This window comes from Phascolarctos cinereus, unplaced genomic scaffold (genome assembly GCF_003287225.1).
Source record: "Phascolarctos cinereus isolate Bilbo 61053 unplaced genomic scaffold, phaCin_HiC Scaffold_5;HRSCAF=322, whole genome shotgun sequence".
In the NCBI taxonomy this organism is placed as follows: domain Eukaryota; kingdom Metazoa; phylum Chordata; class Mammalia; order Diprotodontia; family Phascolarctidae; genus Phascolarctos; species Phascolarctos cinereus.
Genome location: NW_027555958.1, coordinates 461,043,815 through 461,061,386, shown reverse-complemented (window position 1 = coordinate 461,061,386; position 17,572 = coordinate 461,043,815). Strand labels below are relative to the sequence as shown.

Genomic DNA, 17,572 nt, shown 5'->3' with positions numbered 1-17,572 from the left:
AGTGAAGTGAGCCAAACCAAGATAACTTTGTGCACAATAACAGCCACGTTGTGGGATGACTAATATTGATAAACTTAACCCTTGTCAGCATTACAAGGATCTAAGACATCTCCAGAGGCCTTGTGATGGAAAATGCTATCTACATCCAAAGAAAGAACTGTGGCAGTTGAATAGCTATCATTTTTTTTTCTCTTTGTTGAGTTTTGTTTCCTCTTTCTGATGGTTCCTCTTATTGGTTTTAATTTTACTTACAACATCACTAATGTAAAAATATGTTTAATAGGAATGTAAATGTATAGCCTATATCAGATTGTGCGCCATCTTGGGGAGGGTGGGGGGGAGGAAGGGGGAGAAAAACTTTAAACTCAAAAGCATATGAAAGTGATTGTTGATAAATCAAAATAAATTAATAAAAATTTTTTAAAGTGACATTTGGGAGAAGTGTGCTGACTTGAAGACAGCTGAATCAGGTTCCAGTGAAGGCTCTGAAACTTCCAAGGAGCTGTGGGATCTTGTGAGTTTCCTGGACTCTCTGAATGTCACCATGTTCTCCTTAAAAAAATGAGTGACATTCTGGTACCTTCTTGCCCCCAAAGTCTGACTCTATGATTTGGGCCCCACTGGGCTGGTCTGCTTGTGTATGCAACCTTCCCAGGATGCTTTCACAAAGCTGTCTTTCTGGTTCCCAGCAAAGAAGCCCAGTCTTGTTTTCAGGGCAGAAGATTGTAGGGGTGAGGCATGTTTACTCCCAAGAGGCAGGCCCTGGTAGAGGAGAGAGGGCTGGGGCACAGAGAGGAAGCCAGCACTTCCTGGAGCTCTCACTGCCTGGCCTATAAAGTCAGCCCAGGCAGCAGCTCTAAGAAGACAAATAGAGCTTGAGCTCTGTCTCTCATATACACACTGCTCCTGGTGGCCCCAGAGCTGCTGTTGTTGCTGCAGGAAGAGGAAGAGGGAAGAGAAACTTGGCTTGTCTGTCCTTGGTGTCAGAACTGGGGAAAAATGCAGCTCTCTCTGGGAACCTTACTCCCTTCCCTTTGGGAAAGAGCCCCTCTGCAGATGCTCTTTCTTTTCTCTGCCATCCTCTTGATCCTGGTACAGCATCTTCAGAGGAGGAGGCTGTATCGCAACTACCCCCTGGCCCTCCTGGGCTGCCAATACTGGGCAACTTCTTCCAGATGGACTTGAAAAATCCCAAGAACCATGTCCAAAAGGTAAGGAGTGAGATGGAAGGATGAGAATCTACTGGCTGTGAGGGGGACATGGGAACTGGGGCCCTGGGGAATGTGCTAGATTGGGCAGCCTCAAGCGTGGATGTCTATCCCTGCTCTGGACATACCTGGAAAGCAGCAGCGAAAAGATTGCCTGGTCTGGGGCTTAGGGGGACTGAGTTCACATGCCCCTTCTGAGCTGTGGGACCTGGAGAAAGTCATATGCTCATCACTTGTGGGGTGTGTGTGTCATTGCAAATTTAAATTTTGTGTGTGGTCAGGAGCAGATAGCCACTGACATCCCTTCTGGCTCAGTTTCTGTGATTCTGAATCAATGATATAATAATTATAAAGTGCTTTGCACAGTGATGGACACACATTAAAATGTGCATATATATATATGTCAGATATTTATTATTATTATCCTTATTGTTATTATCCGTAAAGTGATAGGTGAGCTCCTTGACTGTCTTTTGCTTTGTTATATCCCCAAGGCTTAGCATAGTATCTGGTACATAGTAAGCACTTAATAAGTGTGCATCAGTAGACTGACTGGCAAAAATTGCATAGACAGCCTCTGAGGTCCTTTCAGACTCTAGAATCAGATGTCCTTCATTGGGGCCAGTGAATTTTGGTTTAAAACAATTTTCCTCACTGCCTTTTAATATACTTGATTTCCTTTACAATCCTATTTTAATTTATGCATTTAAATACTTTCTTTTGAGAAAAAACCCATGGGATTCACCAGACTAACAATGGAAAGACAACAAACAACAACACATACAAACACACACATATACACACAAGCACACACACACACTCACAGAGGAGAAATTAAGAACCCATTGTCCATAACTCTGATCTTAAGGCTTTGGACAAGCCTTCCCAGGTCTTTGACGTTCATTTGCCTTGTTTGTCAGTCCTGGGTGTTAATATTATGGGGCTGACATCTCAGTAATGTTCCTTTCAATGAAGTTCACAGAGCATTAACAATGATTTTTTAATGTGATCTATTAGCATGTTGGCTTATATTAGGTGAGGTCTACTCAACCCCTATACAAGGACTGCTGCAGCTTTTTGTGTCCTGTACCCCTCTGGCCGTCAGTCTGGTAATACCAATGGACACTCCCTCAGAATCATGGTTTTAAATGCATCAAATAGTATTATAAATGAAACTGATTATAAGGAAATTCAATTATTGAAATTTAAGTAAAACAAAACCAAGTCACCAAGAGACAGATCTTTTTTCACAGAAAGTGTACTTGTGAAATTGTTTTATGTATTTTAGTGTGAGACTTTACATTTATTCCATTTGAATTTCACCTTATCATATTCAGCCCAACCATAGCCCATAGAATATTTTTTGGTTGACTCCATCACCTAGCTATCCTTCCCAAGTTAGTGTTGACTGAAAATCAGATGAACACCCCATATGCACCTTTATTTGAGAAATTGACAAAATGTTAGAGAGCCCAGGGCCAAACACAGATGGAGTAATCCACTGGAGACCTTCTATCTGGAACATTCAAAAGTTCAGTGCTTTAGGAAATCACACAGCTGGCATGGGTCAGGGATGGGACGTGAACCCAGTTCTTTATGATGCTGATGCTGATACTGTCCCTATGGAATATCCCACGCTGCCTCCCAGGTGAGATTAATGTAGCCCTTGTACATTTGTAGAGAACTTTGCATACATTATCCTAGTGGGTCCTCAGCACACTCTTTTGTTATAGCTGCTCCATATATGGAAACTAAATTTCAGAAATGGTTCAGTGACTTGTTCCTGATAGGAGTCAAAGGCAGTATCTGAACCCAGTCTTTAGCCCTTATACCATCTCACCCATCACCTCACCTTTTTTCTTTTTGAAGTCTAAACATCACTGGCTCCTGAAAATAGTCAGCATATGCCATCAACTTGAGGTCCTTCACTTTCTGAGGTCCTTGAAGCAGAAGACCAGTGTTCTTGGGTCCTACCAGCTACAATGACTACATATAAGAGTGTGGTGACAGACTCTCGAGGTATCTGTGACATGAAGACAGGCCTTACTAAGTTCAGAGAAGCTTATGACCATGCTGGCAACAGCATTGATTGATTTTTCCTCTAGTCTCTCTCAAGGACAACCTATAGAGTTTTGAAAGAGTTTGATGGCTGTCAGTGGGGGAAAGACTCAATCAATCAAGCAAGCAATTAAAAAGCATTTCATAAGTACCTGCTATGTGCCAGGTACTATTCTAGGTGCTGGAGATTAAAAAAAAATGCCCCTACCCTCTGGGAGCTTATGTTCTACCCATTCCAGTGAACCTGCTAATGGTTTAAGTGTTGACCTTGAATTCTTTTCTATGTATTAAACTCTGAATTGTTCTTTGTCATATATTCCCAGCCCAACATGCTGTCTTGAATATAGCAACCACTTCAGAACCCTCTTTCCCTGAATCTTTTAGAATTCTCAATTTCCTTCAAAGCTCAGCTTCAGGGGGCCATCTCCTGTAGGAAGCCTTCCAGATCCCTCCCAGGTGCTAGTGTCCCCTGAAATCACTTAGAATTTCTTTTGTGTGGATTCAGTATTTACTTATATATGCACAGGTCATTTCGTTCCAATGTCAGTTCTTCAAAAGGATGAACTGTTTGCTGTTTTTGACTCGCTCTCTAGTTCCTAGCACAGAGCTGGGGATATAGTTGGATGATTCATTGTCTGTTGGGGTGAGTAGAACTGAATTCAGGCGAATTGTATTAGACTGAATTGAGTGGGCTCCACTGGAATTGATGTTTCACAGGGAGGGGGGAGCCAAGATGGCGGAGTGAAAGCAGCAACTTGCTTGAGCCCTTCTGCAACCCCTCCAAATACCTATAAAAACGGCTCTAAACAAATTCTAAGGCAGCTTAACCCACAAAAAGACCAAGTGAAACAAATTTTCAACCCAAGACAACCTGGATGATTGATCAGAAAGGTATATCTTGCTGGGCTGGGAGCACAGTGCAGCACAGCTTGGGCACGGAGACCACAGCAAACCTGGAGCAGGTCTCAGAGGACTGAACTGTGGGCAGCTGTGGTGGTTTCCAGACTCCTTAATCCACGAATGCCAAAGAAAACTTAGAAGGTCAGTAGGAAAAGTCTGTTTCTACGATGCTGAGAGAGGAAGGCAGGGTCTCAGCTCCATTCCCAAAGAGCATGGCCCTAGGGTGGGCAGCTGCTTCCTGAGCTTCCGGCCCACAGACTGAGGAAAATTGACTGGATGGTTAGAAGGGGATTGCAGGGATCTCTCTGCTGGTGCTGAGGCAGGAGTCTCTTGCTTTGCCAGTGCTTGTATCTGGGTCACAGTTCTGAACGGGTGTCCTGGGGCGAGAAGGAGCACTGGCATGGAGGAGCTTGTAGTGGCTGTGGACAGGAAACCTTCCTCACAGTTCCAGGGCAGAAAGGAGTACTTGTGGTCACAGCACAGGCCAGGAAAGGAGTAAACACCTCACCCCTTAACATAACACCTTTCAAGGCCTGAAAATTTATGGGTCCCTACAAGTATCTCTGAAAACAGCTATATAAGCCCCCAAAACTTGGGACAGTACATTCTCCACGTTGGAAGCAGACTCTTACCTTAACAAAGAGTTTACAACTCAAGTAATTGGCTGGGATCATGAGGAAGCAGCGCAAAAAGAGTCAGACTATATTATCTTATTTGGTGACAAAGAAGATCAAAATATACAACCAGAAGAAGACAACAAAGTCAAAGCTCCTACATCCAAAGCCTCCAAGAAAAATATGAATCAGTCCCAGGCCTTGGAAGAGCTCAAAAGGGATCTTGAGAAGCAAGTAAGGGAAGTACAGGAAAAACTGGGAAGAGAAATGAGAGTGATGCAAGAAAATCATGAAAAACAAGTCAACAGTTTGCTAAAGGAGACCCAAAAAAATACTGAAGAAAATAACAACTTAAAAAATAGCCTAACCCAAATGGCAAAAGAGGTCCAAAAAGCCAATGAGGAGAAAAATGCCCTAACAAGAAAAATTGGCCAAATGGAAAAGGAAGTCCAAAAGATTACTGAAGTAAATACTTCCTTAAAAATTAGAATAGAGCAATTGGAGGCTAGTGACTTTATGAGAAATCAAGACACTGTAAAACAAATCCAAAAGAATGAAAAAATAGAAAAGAATATGAAATATCTCATTGGAAAAACAACTGACCTGGAAAATAGATCCAGGAGAGAGAAGTTAAAAATTATTGGACTATCTGAAAGCCATGATCAGAAAAAGAGCCTAGACATCATCTTTCAAGAAATTGTCAAGGAAAACTGCCCTGATATAGTGGAACCAGAAGGAAAAATAGAAATTGAAAGAATCCACAGATCTCCTCCTGGAAGAGATCCCCAAAGGAAAACTCCTAGGAATATTATAGCGAAATTCCAGAGTTCCCAGGTCAAGGAGAAAATATTACAAGCTGCCAGAAGGAAACAATTCAAGTACTATGGAAACACATTCAGGATAACACAAGATTTAGCAGCTTCTACATTAAAGGACTGCAGGGCATGGAATATAATATTCTGGGGGGCAAGGGAGATAGGATTACAACCAAGAATCACCTACCCAGCAAAACTGAGTATAATACTTCAGGGGAAAAAATGGTCATTCAGTGACATAGAGGACTTTCAAGGATTCTTGATGAAAAGACCAGACCTGAATAGAAAGTTTGACTTTCAAATACAAGACTCAGGTGGAACATGAAGAGGTAAACAGGAAAGAGAAACCATAAGAGACTTATTAAGATTGAACTATTTACATTCCTGCATGGAAAGATGATATTTATAATTCATGAGACCTTTGTCAGTAGTAGGGTAGTTGGGGGAAATATTATATGTAGGTATAGGTAGATAGATAGATAGATAGATAGATAGATAGATAGATAGATAGAGGGCACAGGGTGAGTTGAAGATTAAGGGGGTCATATCTGGAGAATAAAATTAAGGGATGAGAGAGGATTTTACTCAGAGAAGAAGAAAGGGAGAGGTAGAATGGGGTAAATTATCTCACAAAAAAAACAGAAAAGAAAATGCTCTTACTGTGGAGGGGAAATGGGGGAAGGTGAGAAGGAATGAGTGAATCTTATTCTCATAGGATTTGGCTTAAGGAGGGAATAACATACAAATTAAATTGGGCAAGGAAATCTCTTACCCTATGGGAAAATAGGGGGAGAAGGGGGCAAGAGTGCAGGGGGATGATAAAGAGGAGGGCAGATTAAGAAAGTGAGTAATCAGAAGCAAATACTTCTGAAGAAGGACAGGGTCAAAAGAAAGAATAGAATAAATGGGGGGGCCAGGATGGGATTAAGGGAAATACAGTTAGTTTTTCCACAACATGTCTACTATGGAAGTGTTTTGCATAACTGCACATGTACAACCTATATTGAGTTGCTTGCCTTTTCAATGAGGGTGGGTGGGGAGGGAGGAAGGGAGAAGATTTGAAACCTAAAGTTTTAACAACATATGTTTAAAAAAAAGGTTTTCACATGCTACTGGGAAATAAGAAATGCAGGAAATGGGGTACAGAAGTCTGTCCTGCCCTACAGGAAAATAGAAGGGGAAGAGGATAAGAGAAGGGGGGAAGAGATAGAAGAGATGGCAGACTAGGGGAAGGGATATTGAGAATGCATGCCATCTTTGGGTGGGGGGAAAGGTGAGATGGGGTGAAAATGTGGAAATCAAAATCTTGTGGAAGTAAATATTGAAAACTGAAAATAAGTAAATTTATAGAAAAATTTAAAAAAAGGAATTGATGTTTCACATTGCTAGAATATTATCTGATAAGAGTATAGGAAAAAATAGCCTAAAAGACAATAAAAATTCACAACTCAGACTACATCTTTTTCAGTTTACCAGGAAATATGGAAATGTTTTCCGCATGAGTGTGAGAAATCATACCTTTATAATGGTGACTGGATTGCCACTGATCAAGGAGGTCCTGGTCAACCAAGACCATGTGTTTATTGATCGCCCCCATTCTCCTATCATCGACCATATTTTTTAAATCACTTGGTGAGTTCTTTGAATGATATTTTTTATCTCCAAGATGCTTTGAAAAATATCTTTAACTCCTTTCCTTCATCATTCCTGAAGGATTCCAACCAATTATAGAAGTTTTGTGGCTAGAAGATACAAGATAGAAAAAAAAATAGGCCTTTGGAGTTCCCTTCCTTCATGTCTGAGAGTGGGAGGAGAATAATAGGATTGGTGGGGAAGGCAATGAGGATGGTGAAGGGATTCAAATCCATCCCTTAGGAGGATCAGTTGAAGGAGCTTGGAATATTTAACTTAAGAACAAGAAGACTCAGTTGGGGGGTAAAGAGAGGCATGATGACTATCTTCAAGTATTTGAATGCCTGTCAGTAGAGAAGATATTAATTTGTTCTTCTTCACCCCAGAATGAGCAGCAAAGTTTAAGAGTTGCAAAGGGCTACGACATGGCTATACTAGGAAAAACTGCTAACAATCAGAGCTGTCCAAAAATGAAATGTTTTTCCTTCAGAGATGGTAGATTCCCCTCACTGGAGGTCTTCAAGAAAAGCTGTTCAGTATATTTTGTTGGTGTTGTTTGCTGGGTACAAGTTAGACTGGATGACCTTTGAGATCCCTTCCAACTCTGAAGCTGTAAGGGTTATGATTCTGCCTTTGACCCACATGATGGTGCAGGTGCCAGCAGAGCCACCTGCATCTGGAGGAATTCAGTAAAATCAAAGTCCCAGGTCAAGGTTTCTGCATTTTGTTTTGTTTTCCTTTAATTTTTAAAAATTTGTTCTATTTTTGATTTATGGAATAACAGAAGCATTTCTTTAACACATTACAATAAAATGATTATGTATAAAACTGAAAATCTACTATGCACAACTTAATATTCCTTTCAAATATACAACAAAATTTTCATGTAAATGTATTTTCCATTTTTTTCTCTTCCCTTCACTCTCCTCCCTAGAGATGGCTACTGTTAGACACAAATAGGCATGTGTGTAGGTATATATAAATACATATATATCTATATAATATATATATATATATATATATGTGTGTGTGTGTGTGTGTATGTATGTGTGCATATACACACATGTATGTATACACACTTTTGTATATATATGTATAAATACACACACATGTATGTGTGTGTGTATATATATATATATATATATATATATATATATATATATACTTATTCCATACATACTTCTGTTTATGATGTCTTTCTCTAGATATTGATAGTGTTTTTCTTCACATGTCCTTGCAGGTTAATTTGGGTATCTATAACGGACAAAATAACCTATTCACTCAAAGACTTGTCTAAACAATATTGCTGATACAGTACACAACGTTCTCTGGGTTTCTGCTCATTTCAGTCTTCAATATTTCATGCACACCTTTGCATGTTTTTTCTAAGATAATTGAGGTCATCATTTCTTGTATAAGAATAGTATTCCTTCATAAACAAGTACCGCAACTTGCTCAGTCAATTGATGGACATCCTCATGATCTCCATTTCTTTGCCACTACAAAGAGATTTGCTATAAAGATTTTTGAACATATCAGTTCTCTTTCCTTTTCTCTAATCATCTTTGGCAGTAGACCTACTAGTGGTATTGCCAAGTTAAAAGCTTTAGGTAGTTTAGTAACACTGTGAATGTAATTCTAGATGGCTCTCCAAAATGGTTGGACCAGTTCACAATTCCACCAACAATGAATTAGTTTTCCAATTTTTCCACATCCTCTCCAGCACCTGTAACTCTCCTCTTCAATCATTTTAGTCAAAATGGTTGGTGTAAAATGATATCTCAAAATTGTTTTAATCTGCATTTCCCTAATAAATAATATTTTAGAGCATTTTTTATATGACTATAACTTGCTTTGATTTCCTCATTGAACAACCACCTGTTCACATTCTTTGCCTGTTCATCAGTTGGGGAATGACTCATATTCTTTTCGATTTCATAAAGTTATTTTTATATTTTAGATATGAGACCTTTATCTGGTAAACTATCTAAAAATCTCCCCCAACTTTCTACTTTCCTTCTAATCTTGGCTACAATTGTTTTACTTGTGCTAAACGTTTTTTAATTTAATGTAATTGAAATTATTCATTTTCACTTACCTTTCTCTCTATACTTTGTTTATTCATAAATTGTTCACCCATCCATAAGTTTGATAAGAAATATGTTCCATGGCCTTCTAATTTCCTTGTAAAATTTTTCTTCATATCTAGGTCATGTATCAGTTTTGACCTATGGTGTGAGATATTGGTCCATTACCAGTTTCTGCCATATTGATTTCCAGTTTTCCCAATGATTTTTTATCAAATAATGAAATCTTATCCCAAAATCTTTAGTCTTTTCACTTGTCAAATACAAGATTATTACGTTTGTCTACAGCTGTAAATTGTAGGTCTACTCTGTTTCACTGATCTATTGCTTACCCAATGCAAGATAATGTAAGTAATTACTGTCTTATAATACAATTTAAAGTCTGGGACTGCTGAATATCCTTACTTTATACACTTTTCATCATTTCCTTGGATATTCTTAATTTTTTTGTTTTTTTAATGAATTTTATCATCTCTTTCTTATTCAGTAAAATATTTTGCGGTAATTTGATGGGGGATGATGTTTAATGTATGAAATATTTCCGGTAATATTTTCATTTTTATTATATTGGCCCAGTATATTGTTAAACTAACATATCACCACTTATTTAAATCTGAATTTATTTGTATTGAAGGATTTTTTCATCATTTTTAAAAGAAAATTCCTGATTATTTTTGGTAGGCGGACTCCCAGGTATTTTGTTTTGTCTAGAGTTATTTTAAATAGGATATTTTTTACTATTTCTTCTTGTAGAAGATCACTTGCTTGTGATATATAGGAATGCTGATGATTTATGTGGAGTTATTTCAGATCTTGCTACTTTGCCAAAATCATGAATTTTTTCACTGAACTTTTTAGTCTAGTCTTTGGGGTTTTCCAAGCACATCATGATGGCATTTGCAAAAAGAGATAGTGTTATTACCTCACTCCCTTTTCTGATTCCTTCAATTTCCTTTTCTTCTCTTGTTACTGCTAGGATTTCAATATGATACCAAATAATGTTGGTAACAGTAGAGATCCTTGTTTCATACCTGATTTTACCAGAAAGGCTGCTAGTTTATCCCAGTTACAAATAATGCTTGCTGATGGTTTTAGATAAATGCATTTTTCTTTTATCAATTTAAGGAAAATCCATTTATCATCAGTACATTTGAGTATTTTAATAGAAATGTGTTGTACTTTTTCAAGAGCTTTTTCTGCATCTATTGATATAATCATATGATTTTAAAAAACTTTTTTATTGATATAATCACTTATGTTAATAGTTTTCCTTATAATAGTTTTAATTCCATCTTCTTTAGTGGTATATTCACCCATTTAATACAAGTGATTTGGTTTTCTTCTCTCTCAATCATATTAATAAATTTTTATCTATTTTATTTGTTTTTTCATAAAACAAACTCCTTGTTTTATTTATTAATTGAAAGTATTTTTAAAAAATCATTGTTTTATGCTTAATAGTATTTTTCCAATTGCGTGTAAAGATAGTTTTTAACATTCATTTTTGCAAGATATTGGATTTCAATTTTTTTTCCCCTTCCTCCTTTCCTTCTCCCCCTTCTGAAGACAGTAAGCAATCTGGTGTAAGTTATACATGTACAATCATGTTAAGCAAATTTCCATGTTAGTCGTGTCCTCAAAGAAGAATCAGAACATAAAGGAAAAACCACAAAGAAGAAAAAAAGAAAAAAAAGTGAAACAGTTCCAGTTTTCCACATCCTACATCCACATCCACAGTATGTCAATTTTCTCACATCTTCTCCAGCATTTATTGTTTTCCTTTTCTATCATATTAGACAATCTGATAAGTATGAAGTGATACCTCAGAGTTGTTTCAATATGCCTTACCTAATCAATAGTGATTTAGAGCATTTTTTCATATGACTATAGAGAGATATAATTTCTTCCTCTGCAAACTGCCTGCTTACATCCTTTGACTATTTATCAATTGGATAATGGGCTTGACTTTTTTTTTTTACAAATTTGTCTAAGTTCTCTATGTATTTTAGAAATGAGGCCTTTATTAGAAACATTGTTTTTTCTTCTAATTTTGATTACATGGGTTTTGTTTCTGCCAAACCTTTTTAATTTAATGTAATTTAAATTATCCATTCTGCTTTTCATAATGTTATCTTTTGTTTGGTCATAAATTATTCCCTTCCTCACAGGTGAACTATTCCTTGCTCTCCTAATTTGCTTATGGTATCATTCCTTATGTCTAAATCATGCATCAATTTTGACCTTATAATTGTCTACAATGTATGATGTTGGCCTATGTCTAGTTTCTGCCATACTATTTTCCAGTTGTCCCAGCAGTTTCTATCAAATAATGAGTTGTTATCACAGAAGCTGAAGTCTTTTTTTTCAAACAGTAGATTACTGTGGTCATTGACTACTGCGTCTTGTGTACGTAACCAATTCCACTGATCTACCACTCTATTTCTTAGCTAGCACCAACTAGTTTTGATGATTGTTGCTTTATTATATAGTTTTAGATCTGACACAACTAGGCCACCTTCCCTTGCATTTCTTTTCATTAATTCCATTGATATTCTTGAGCTTTTGTTTTTCCAATGATTATTGTTATTTTTTCTAGCTCTATAAAATATTTTTCATAGTTTGGTACAGAACTGAATAAGTAAATTAATGTAGGTAGAATAGTCATTTTTATTACATTAGCTTGGCCTACCCATGAGCAACTGATAATTTTTCAGTTATCCATTTTCACCTAACTATGCTTTCCATGGTTTTTTCATTCATGAATTGTTTGCCTATCCATAACCTTGATGAATAATATGTTCCAAGTTCTTCTAATTTTCTTGTAAAATCTCTCTTTATGTCTAGGTCATTTATTCATTTCAACCTTATCTTGGTATAAGGTGTGATATGTAATATTTTTTTACTCTCAAATTTATTAATCTAAACTTTAATTTTTAGAATTTCCAATTTAGTGCTTAATTGAGGTTTTAAATTTGTTCTTTTTTAGCTTTTTTAATTGCATATTCCAATTCATTAGTTTGCTCTTTCTCTATTTAATTGATGTAGGCAGTTGGAGATATAAATTTTCCTCTAATCACTGCTTTTGCTGTATCACATTTGTTTTGACTTGTTGCCTCATCACTGTCATTCTCTTTAATAAAATTATTAATTGTTCTTATGATTTGTTTTTTAACCCACTCATCCTTTAATATAAGATTGTTTAATTTCCAATGTGTTTTTAATCCATGCCTCCTTGTTCCTTCATTAAATACAATTTTACTGTACTATGATCTGAAAAGATACTTTTGGTATCTCTGCTTTTGACTATAAAATTTTTATGTAGTAGTATATGGACAAGCTTTGTAAAAGTACCAGGCTGAGGAAAAGAAAAAGTGTATTCCTTTCTATATCCATTCACTTCTCTCCAGGTATCTGTTATATATAGTTTATCTAAAATTCTATTTATGAACAAACAAACAAACAAAAAAGTAAGGGGCAGCTAGGTGGTGCAGTGGATAGAGCACCGGCCCTGAAGTCAGGAGGACCTGAGTTCAAATCCAATCTCAGACCAAACACTTAACACTCACTACCTGTGTGACCCAGGACAAGTCACTTAACCCCAATTGCTTTAAAAAACAAACAAAAGTAAAATTCTATTTATTCCCTTAACTTCTTTCTTATTTATTTTTTAGTTCAATTTGTCTGAGAAGGGAATATTAAAGACCCCTACTATTATACTAATACTATCTATCTCTGCCTGTAACAACTTTTCTTTTAAAAACTTAGCTGCTATGGTATTTGGTGCATATAGGTTCAATATTGATATTGCTTCATTTTCTATGGTAGCTTATAGCCATAACTTTGTCTGAGGTCCTTATTGCTACCCCTACCTTTTTTGCATCAGCTGAAGTATAATAAGTTCTGCTCCAAACCTCCATTTGAACTCTGGATGTATCTCTAATTATTAACTGTGTTTTTTGTAAACAGCATCTTCTAAGATTCTGATTTGAATCCATTCTGCTATCGATTTCCATTTAATGGGTGAGCTCCTCTCATTCACATCCAAAATTATAATTACTTTCTGTGAATTATCCTCTAACTCATTTTTACTATTTTCCTTCTTGATATTTATGTCCTATCACTCTTACCTTAACTTCTCTATTTACCCTCCTATTCTTTATATTATGCATCCTCTAAAAGTTCCTCTTTTATTTATTCACCCAACTCTCTAATCTTAACTAATATACCCTTCTAAAAGTATCTCCCTTACCCTATTCTCCAAGTTTCTCAGCTCTCTAGAATTTCATAAGACTTCTAGACCTTTTCTACAAACCGGATGAGAGTAAGATTATATTACCAGCCCTCCACCCATCCAGCTGGTTGCTCTATATTAGTTTTTCCTTTCATGCCCCATTTTTATGAGATATTTTCTCCTTTTACCATTTTCCTACCTAATTTTGTTTTTTTTAGAATCACCTCAACATACACAATTCAGCCCCAACCTTTCTTTCAAACTACCTTATTAATGATAATACTTTTTAAGAATACTATTACTAATCATAAAAAGAAAAAAATACTAGTATTAATAACATTTTTATGTGTTTGATCTTAATCAGAGCCTTATAATTATTCTTTAATGATATCCTTATATTTCTTCTGGATCTTTTATGTTTAATTTTCCTTTGTGTTCTGGTCTTTTTGTTTCAAATATCTGAAAGTCTTTCAGTTCATCAAATATCCTTTTTTTTTCATTCAGGATTATTCTCAGCCTTGTTAGATAAGTGATTCTTGGATGCAATTGCAGTTCCCTTGCTCTTTGAAATATAATGTTCTAAGACTACGGTCTTGTAGGGTAGAAGTTGCTAGGTTTTCTGAAATGCTGACAATTTTTCTTCAGTATTTATATTGTGTTTTTTTTTCCTTGTTGCTAGCAAAATTTTCTCTTAAACTGGGAATTTTGAAACTAGGCTGTGCCATTCCTATAAGTTTTCTTCTTGGCATCTCTTCCAGGTGGTGATCAGTGGATTATTTTCTATTTCTACTTTACCTTCTTGTTCAAGAACTTCAGAGCAATTTTCCTTAATAATTTCTTCTAACATTGTATCCAGTTTCTTTTTTTTTTCAATCATAGCTTTCAGGTAGACCATCAATTCTTTTTTTTTTTTCAGCCAAAGACAAGGTTCATTAGAACATCTGTCATATTGGCCGGAGTCTTAAGGAATTTACACATTTGTATCATTAATACAAGCAGGCCAGATCTTAAGAATCTGAGCACCTTAATGGAGGCCAAATGTAACTTATATACAGAAAGACTGTAGGAGGGATCTAGAAGTGGTTCAGTAGTATGGGGACCTGGACCAAGTGGCCAAGGGAGAATGAAGCCTAGCTAAGATTAAGAGTGGGAAGTAGCAGGGGCCATAGGGAGTTGAGACAATGGAGGGGCTATGCTAGGTTAAGGATAACAGAATTGGGAGCCTGGGTGTAGGTGAGAATGAAAGCCTAGCTGATAAGATTATAGCCTCAGGCAAATGCTAGAGATATGACCATGTGGGAAAGTCCAGGGCTTTTGTATTTTGGGGTCCAGATCACAAGGACATAGTCTTTTACTTTTAGGAGTTCAGATCCCATCCCCATCATTCCCCTCTCAAACAAATGGACCCAAATTCTTTTGGGGTAAGGGGCAAAGGTCTTGGCTTCTGAACCTGCTTCCTGCTGGCAAAGTGGGTAGAGCTATCCCTGTTTTGAGGAGATTCCAAAGACGAGGTTGACTGGAACCAAGCACAGGCTGCATCTAGGGGATAATGGGGGGGGGGGGGACATTGACTGGTGCCTGCTGTTTGCTACCCACTGTAGGTTAATGGCCTGTAGTCTGGAAGACACTAATGTGACAGAAAAGACTGCAGGGCTCAGATATAGGAAGAAGTAAAAGTGTAAATCTGACCTGCAGGATTACTGATCTTGTTATTTTTTCAAAATTTTAAGTAACACTTTTGCATTAGACTATCAATTCTTATATTCTCTCTCCTCAATCTGTTCTCCAGATCAGTTATTCTTTCTTTTCTAATGAGATGTTTCAAATTCAATTCTATTTTTTCTTGGTGTCTTATAATGTCATTAGATTCCACTTACCCAAATCTAGTTTTCAATTATTTATTTTCTTCCTTAAAATTGTGTATCTCTTTTTTTCCCAATTAGTTAACTTTCTTTTCATAATTGCCTTGGGTTTCTTTTATTTTTTATAGGTCAAAGACTTGCAGGGGCAGGTAGTGGGAGGTGACTGGGGAAGGGTGGGGGGAATTGATGGGAACAAAGATGAAGGAGTAAGTATGGATTAGCGATACCTATTCTTCTATTATTCAGAGGGGAGGAGTAGGATGTTACCAAGACTTAAGGAATGAAGGCATGGAACTGAAACCCATGGGAGAACAACTTCTTGTAGAAGTAGGAGGCTTAGACATCTGCCCTAAGTTTCACTTGGTAGTGCAGGAGAGAAGACAAAGGTTTGGAAAAGTCACTTTAAAGTCTTTGATAGAGAGACTTTAAGGGCAGAGTAGATGGATTGTCCAGGCATAAGAAGAGAGCAAAGGAGTTATGTAGTCAGATTGGATCTATCCAGTTTGGACATTATGAGGGTCTGAGATTCTTTACCACATCATTGATTATCCTTCAGCCAATCTTGTCATTTTTATCTGTGACATATCACGTTTGTGTCCCCCACACTTTAGCCAAATTAGCTTAGGCATTGTTTATAAAATGCACCTCTCCCACCCCCAGCCCAGTCATAGATTCACAGATTAAGAGCTGGAAGGAAACTTAAAGGACACCCAATCCAACTCCCCATACCCATTTTACAGATGAGGTCACTGAAGCTGAGAGTCATAATGTTCCAAGACTATGGTCTTTTAGTGTAGAAGTTGCTAGGTCTTCTGAAATCCTGACAATTTTTCTTCAGTATTCAAATTGTGTTTTTTTCATAAATATCAGAGTCATAATTTAAACTCAGGTCTTAACTCCAAGACCAAAGCTCTATTTTCTGAATCATACCTTTACTCCATACTATGCCCTTAATGTGGAATATTTTCCTTTTCCCCTCTTAGCCTCTTAAAACCTTTCAGGAACCAATTCACACACTTAGCTTCTCCATGAAGCTTTCCCTTGTCAACAATAAATTCTTCTGTGTCTTATATCAATAAATTTTACACTAGTCTTGTGTTAATTTGTGATAATGATCCATACCAGTGCTTAGCTCAGTGCCCAAAATATAATAATAACATTTGTGACTGACATTTACACATTCATGGAGGAGTTTCTAGCTTACTTTCCCAACAAGATGGGAATTTAATTTTCAATAGAGCTCAGTCAGTCTAACACTGATTGTATCTCTATTATCACTTAATGCAAGGCTTTTCCCATATTCGATCCCTAATAAATGCTTGTTGAATGAATGAATGAATGGCTCAGGGTAGATACTTTGACATTTGAGATAATTATGATATCTAAGAGGCATAAGTGACCTCAGCAACTGCCCAAGACTGCCTAGACCTGAATTGGAATCCCCTCTCAACATTGCCAACAAATGGTCATCCAGACTCTGCTTGAAGACCTCCAAGGACGGGATCTCACCACCTTTCAAATAAGTCCATTACACTTTAGAATAATTCTAACTGGTCGAAAGTTTGTCCTTTCCTCCAACTTCATTTCTCCTTAAATCTTTCTCTGATTTATCCTGGTGTTACCTTCTGTGGCCAGACACTCTTCTGCATGACACCCTCAATGCAATTCTTCTGACTTTCTACTAGCTCCTCGTTTCTTTTACCATAACAATAACTTATGACTTATTTCAGGTTGCTGGGGTGAACCTGTCTATCAAATTGTATAATATGAAATCTCCAACCACTGTGAGTTCCCATGATTCTATTGGCCTAGACACATTTCAATTGATTCTTTCCTTTTTCATTTTGTTAAGGGTGCAACCATCTTTTTAGCATCTTTTCACTCTTTTTCTATTTTTATTTATTTAATTTTGTTTTTATTTAGTATTTTATTCTCTCCAGTAACATTTAAAAACAATTTTGAACATTCATTTTTAAAACTGAATTCCAAATACTTTCCTTTCCTCACCTCGTTCCTCCATTGAGAAGCTAAGTAATTTCATATAGGTTATACATGTGTAGTTATGCAAAACACATCCATAATAATCATGATGTGGAAGAAAACAGAGAAACACACACAAAAAAAAAACCTTCAAAAAAAGTTTTTAAAAAAAGTGATGCTTGAAA

General features: G+C 36.8%; 1 protein-coding gene across 1 annotated transcript in view; it reads left to right on the top strand.

The window, feature by feature from the left end:
- Positions 1-838: 838 nt before the first annotated feature.
- The window catches only part of LOC110212976 (cytochrome P450 2J2-like), a 59,470-nt gene continuing 42,736 nt past the window's right edge, over positions 839-17,572 (top strand). Inside the window, 3 exon segments of the mRNA XM_078156673.1 lie at positions 839-1,126; positions 1,129-1,211; positions 7,064-7,227. Of these exon segments, the coding sequence (XP_078012799.1) occupies positions 1,000-1,126; positions 1,129-1,211; positions 7,064-7,227 (374 nt within the window). The 5' untranslated portion in view covers positions 839-999.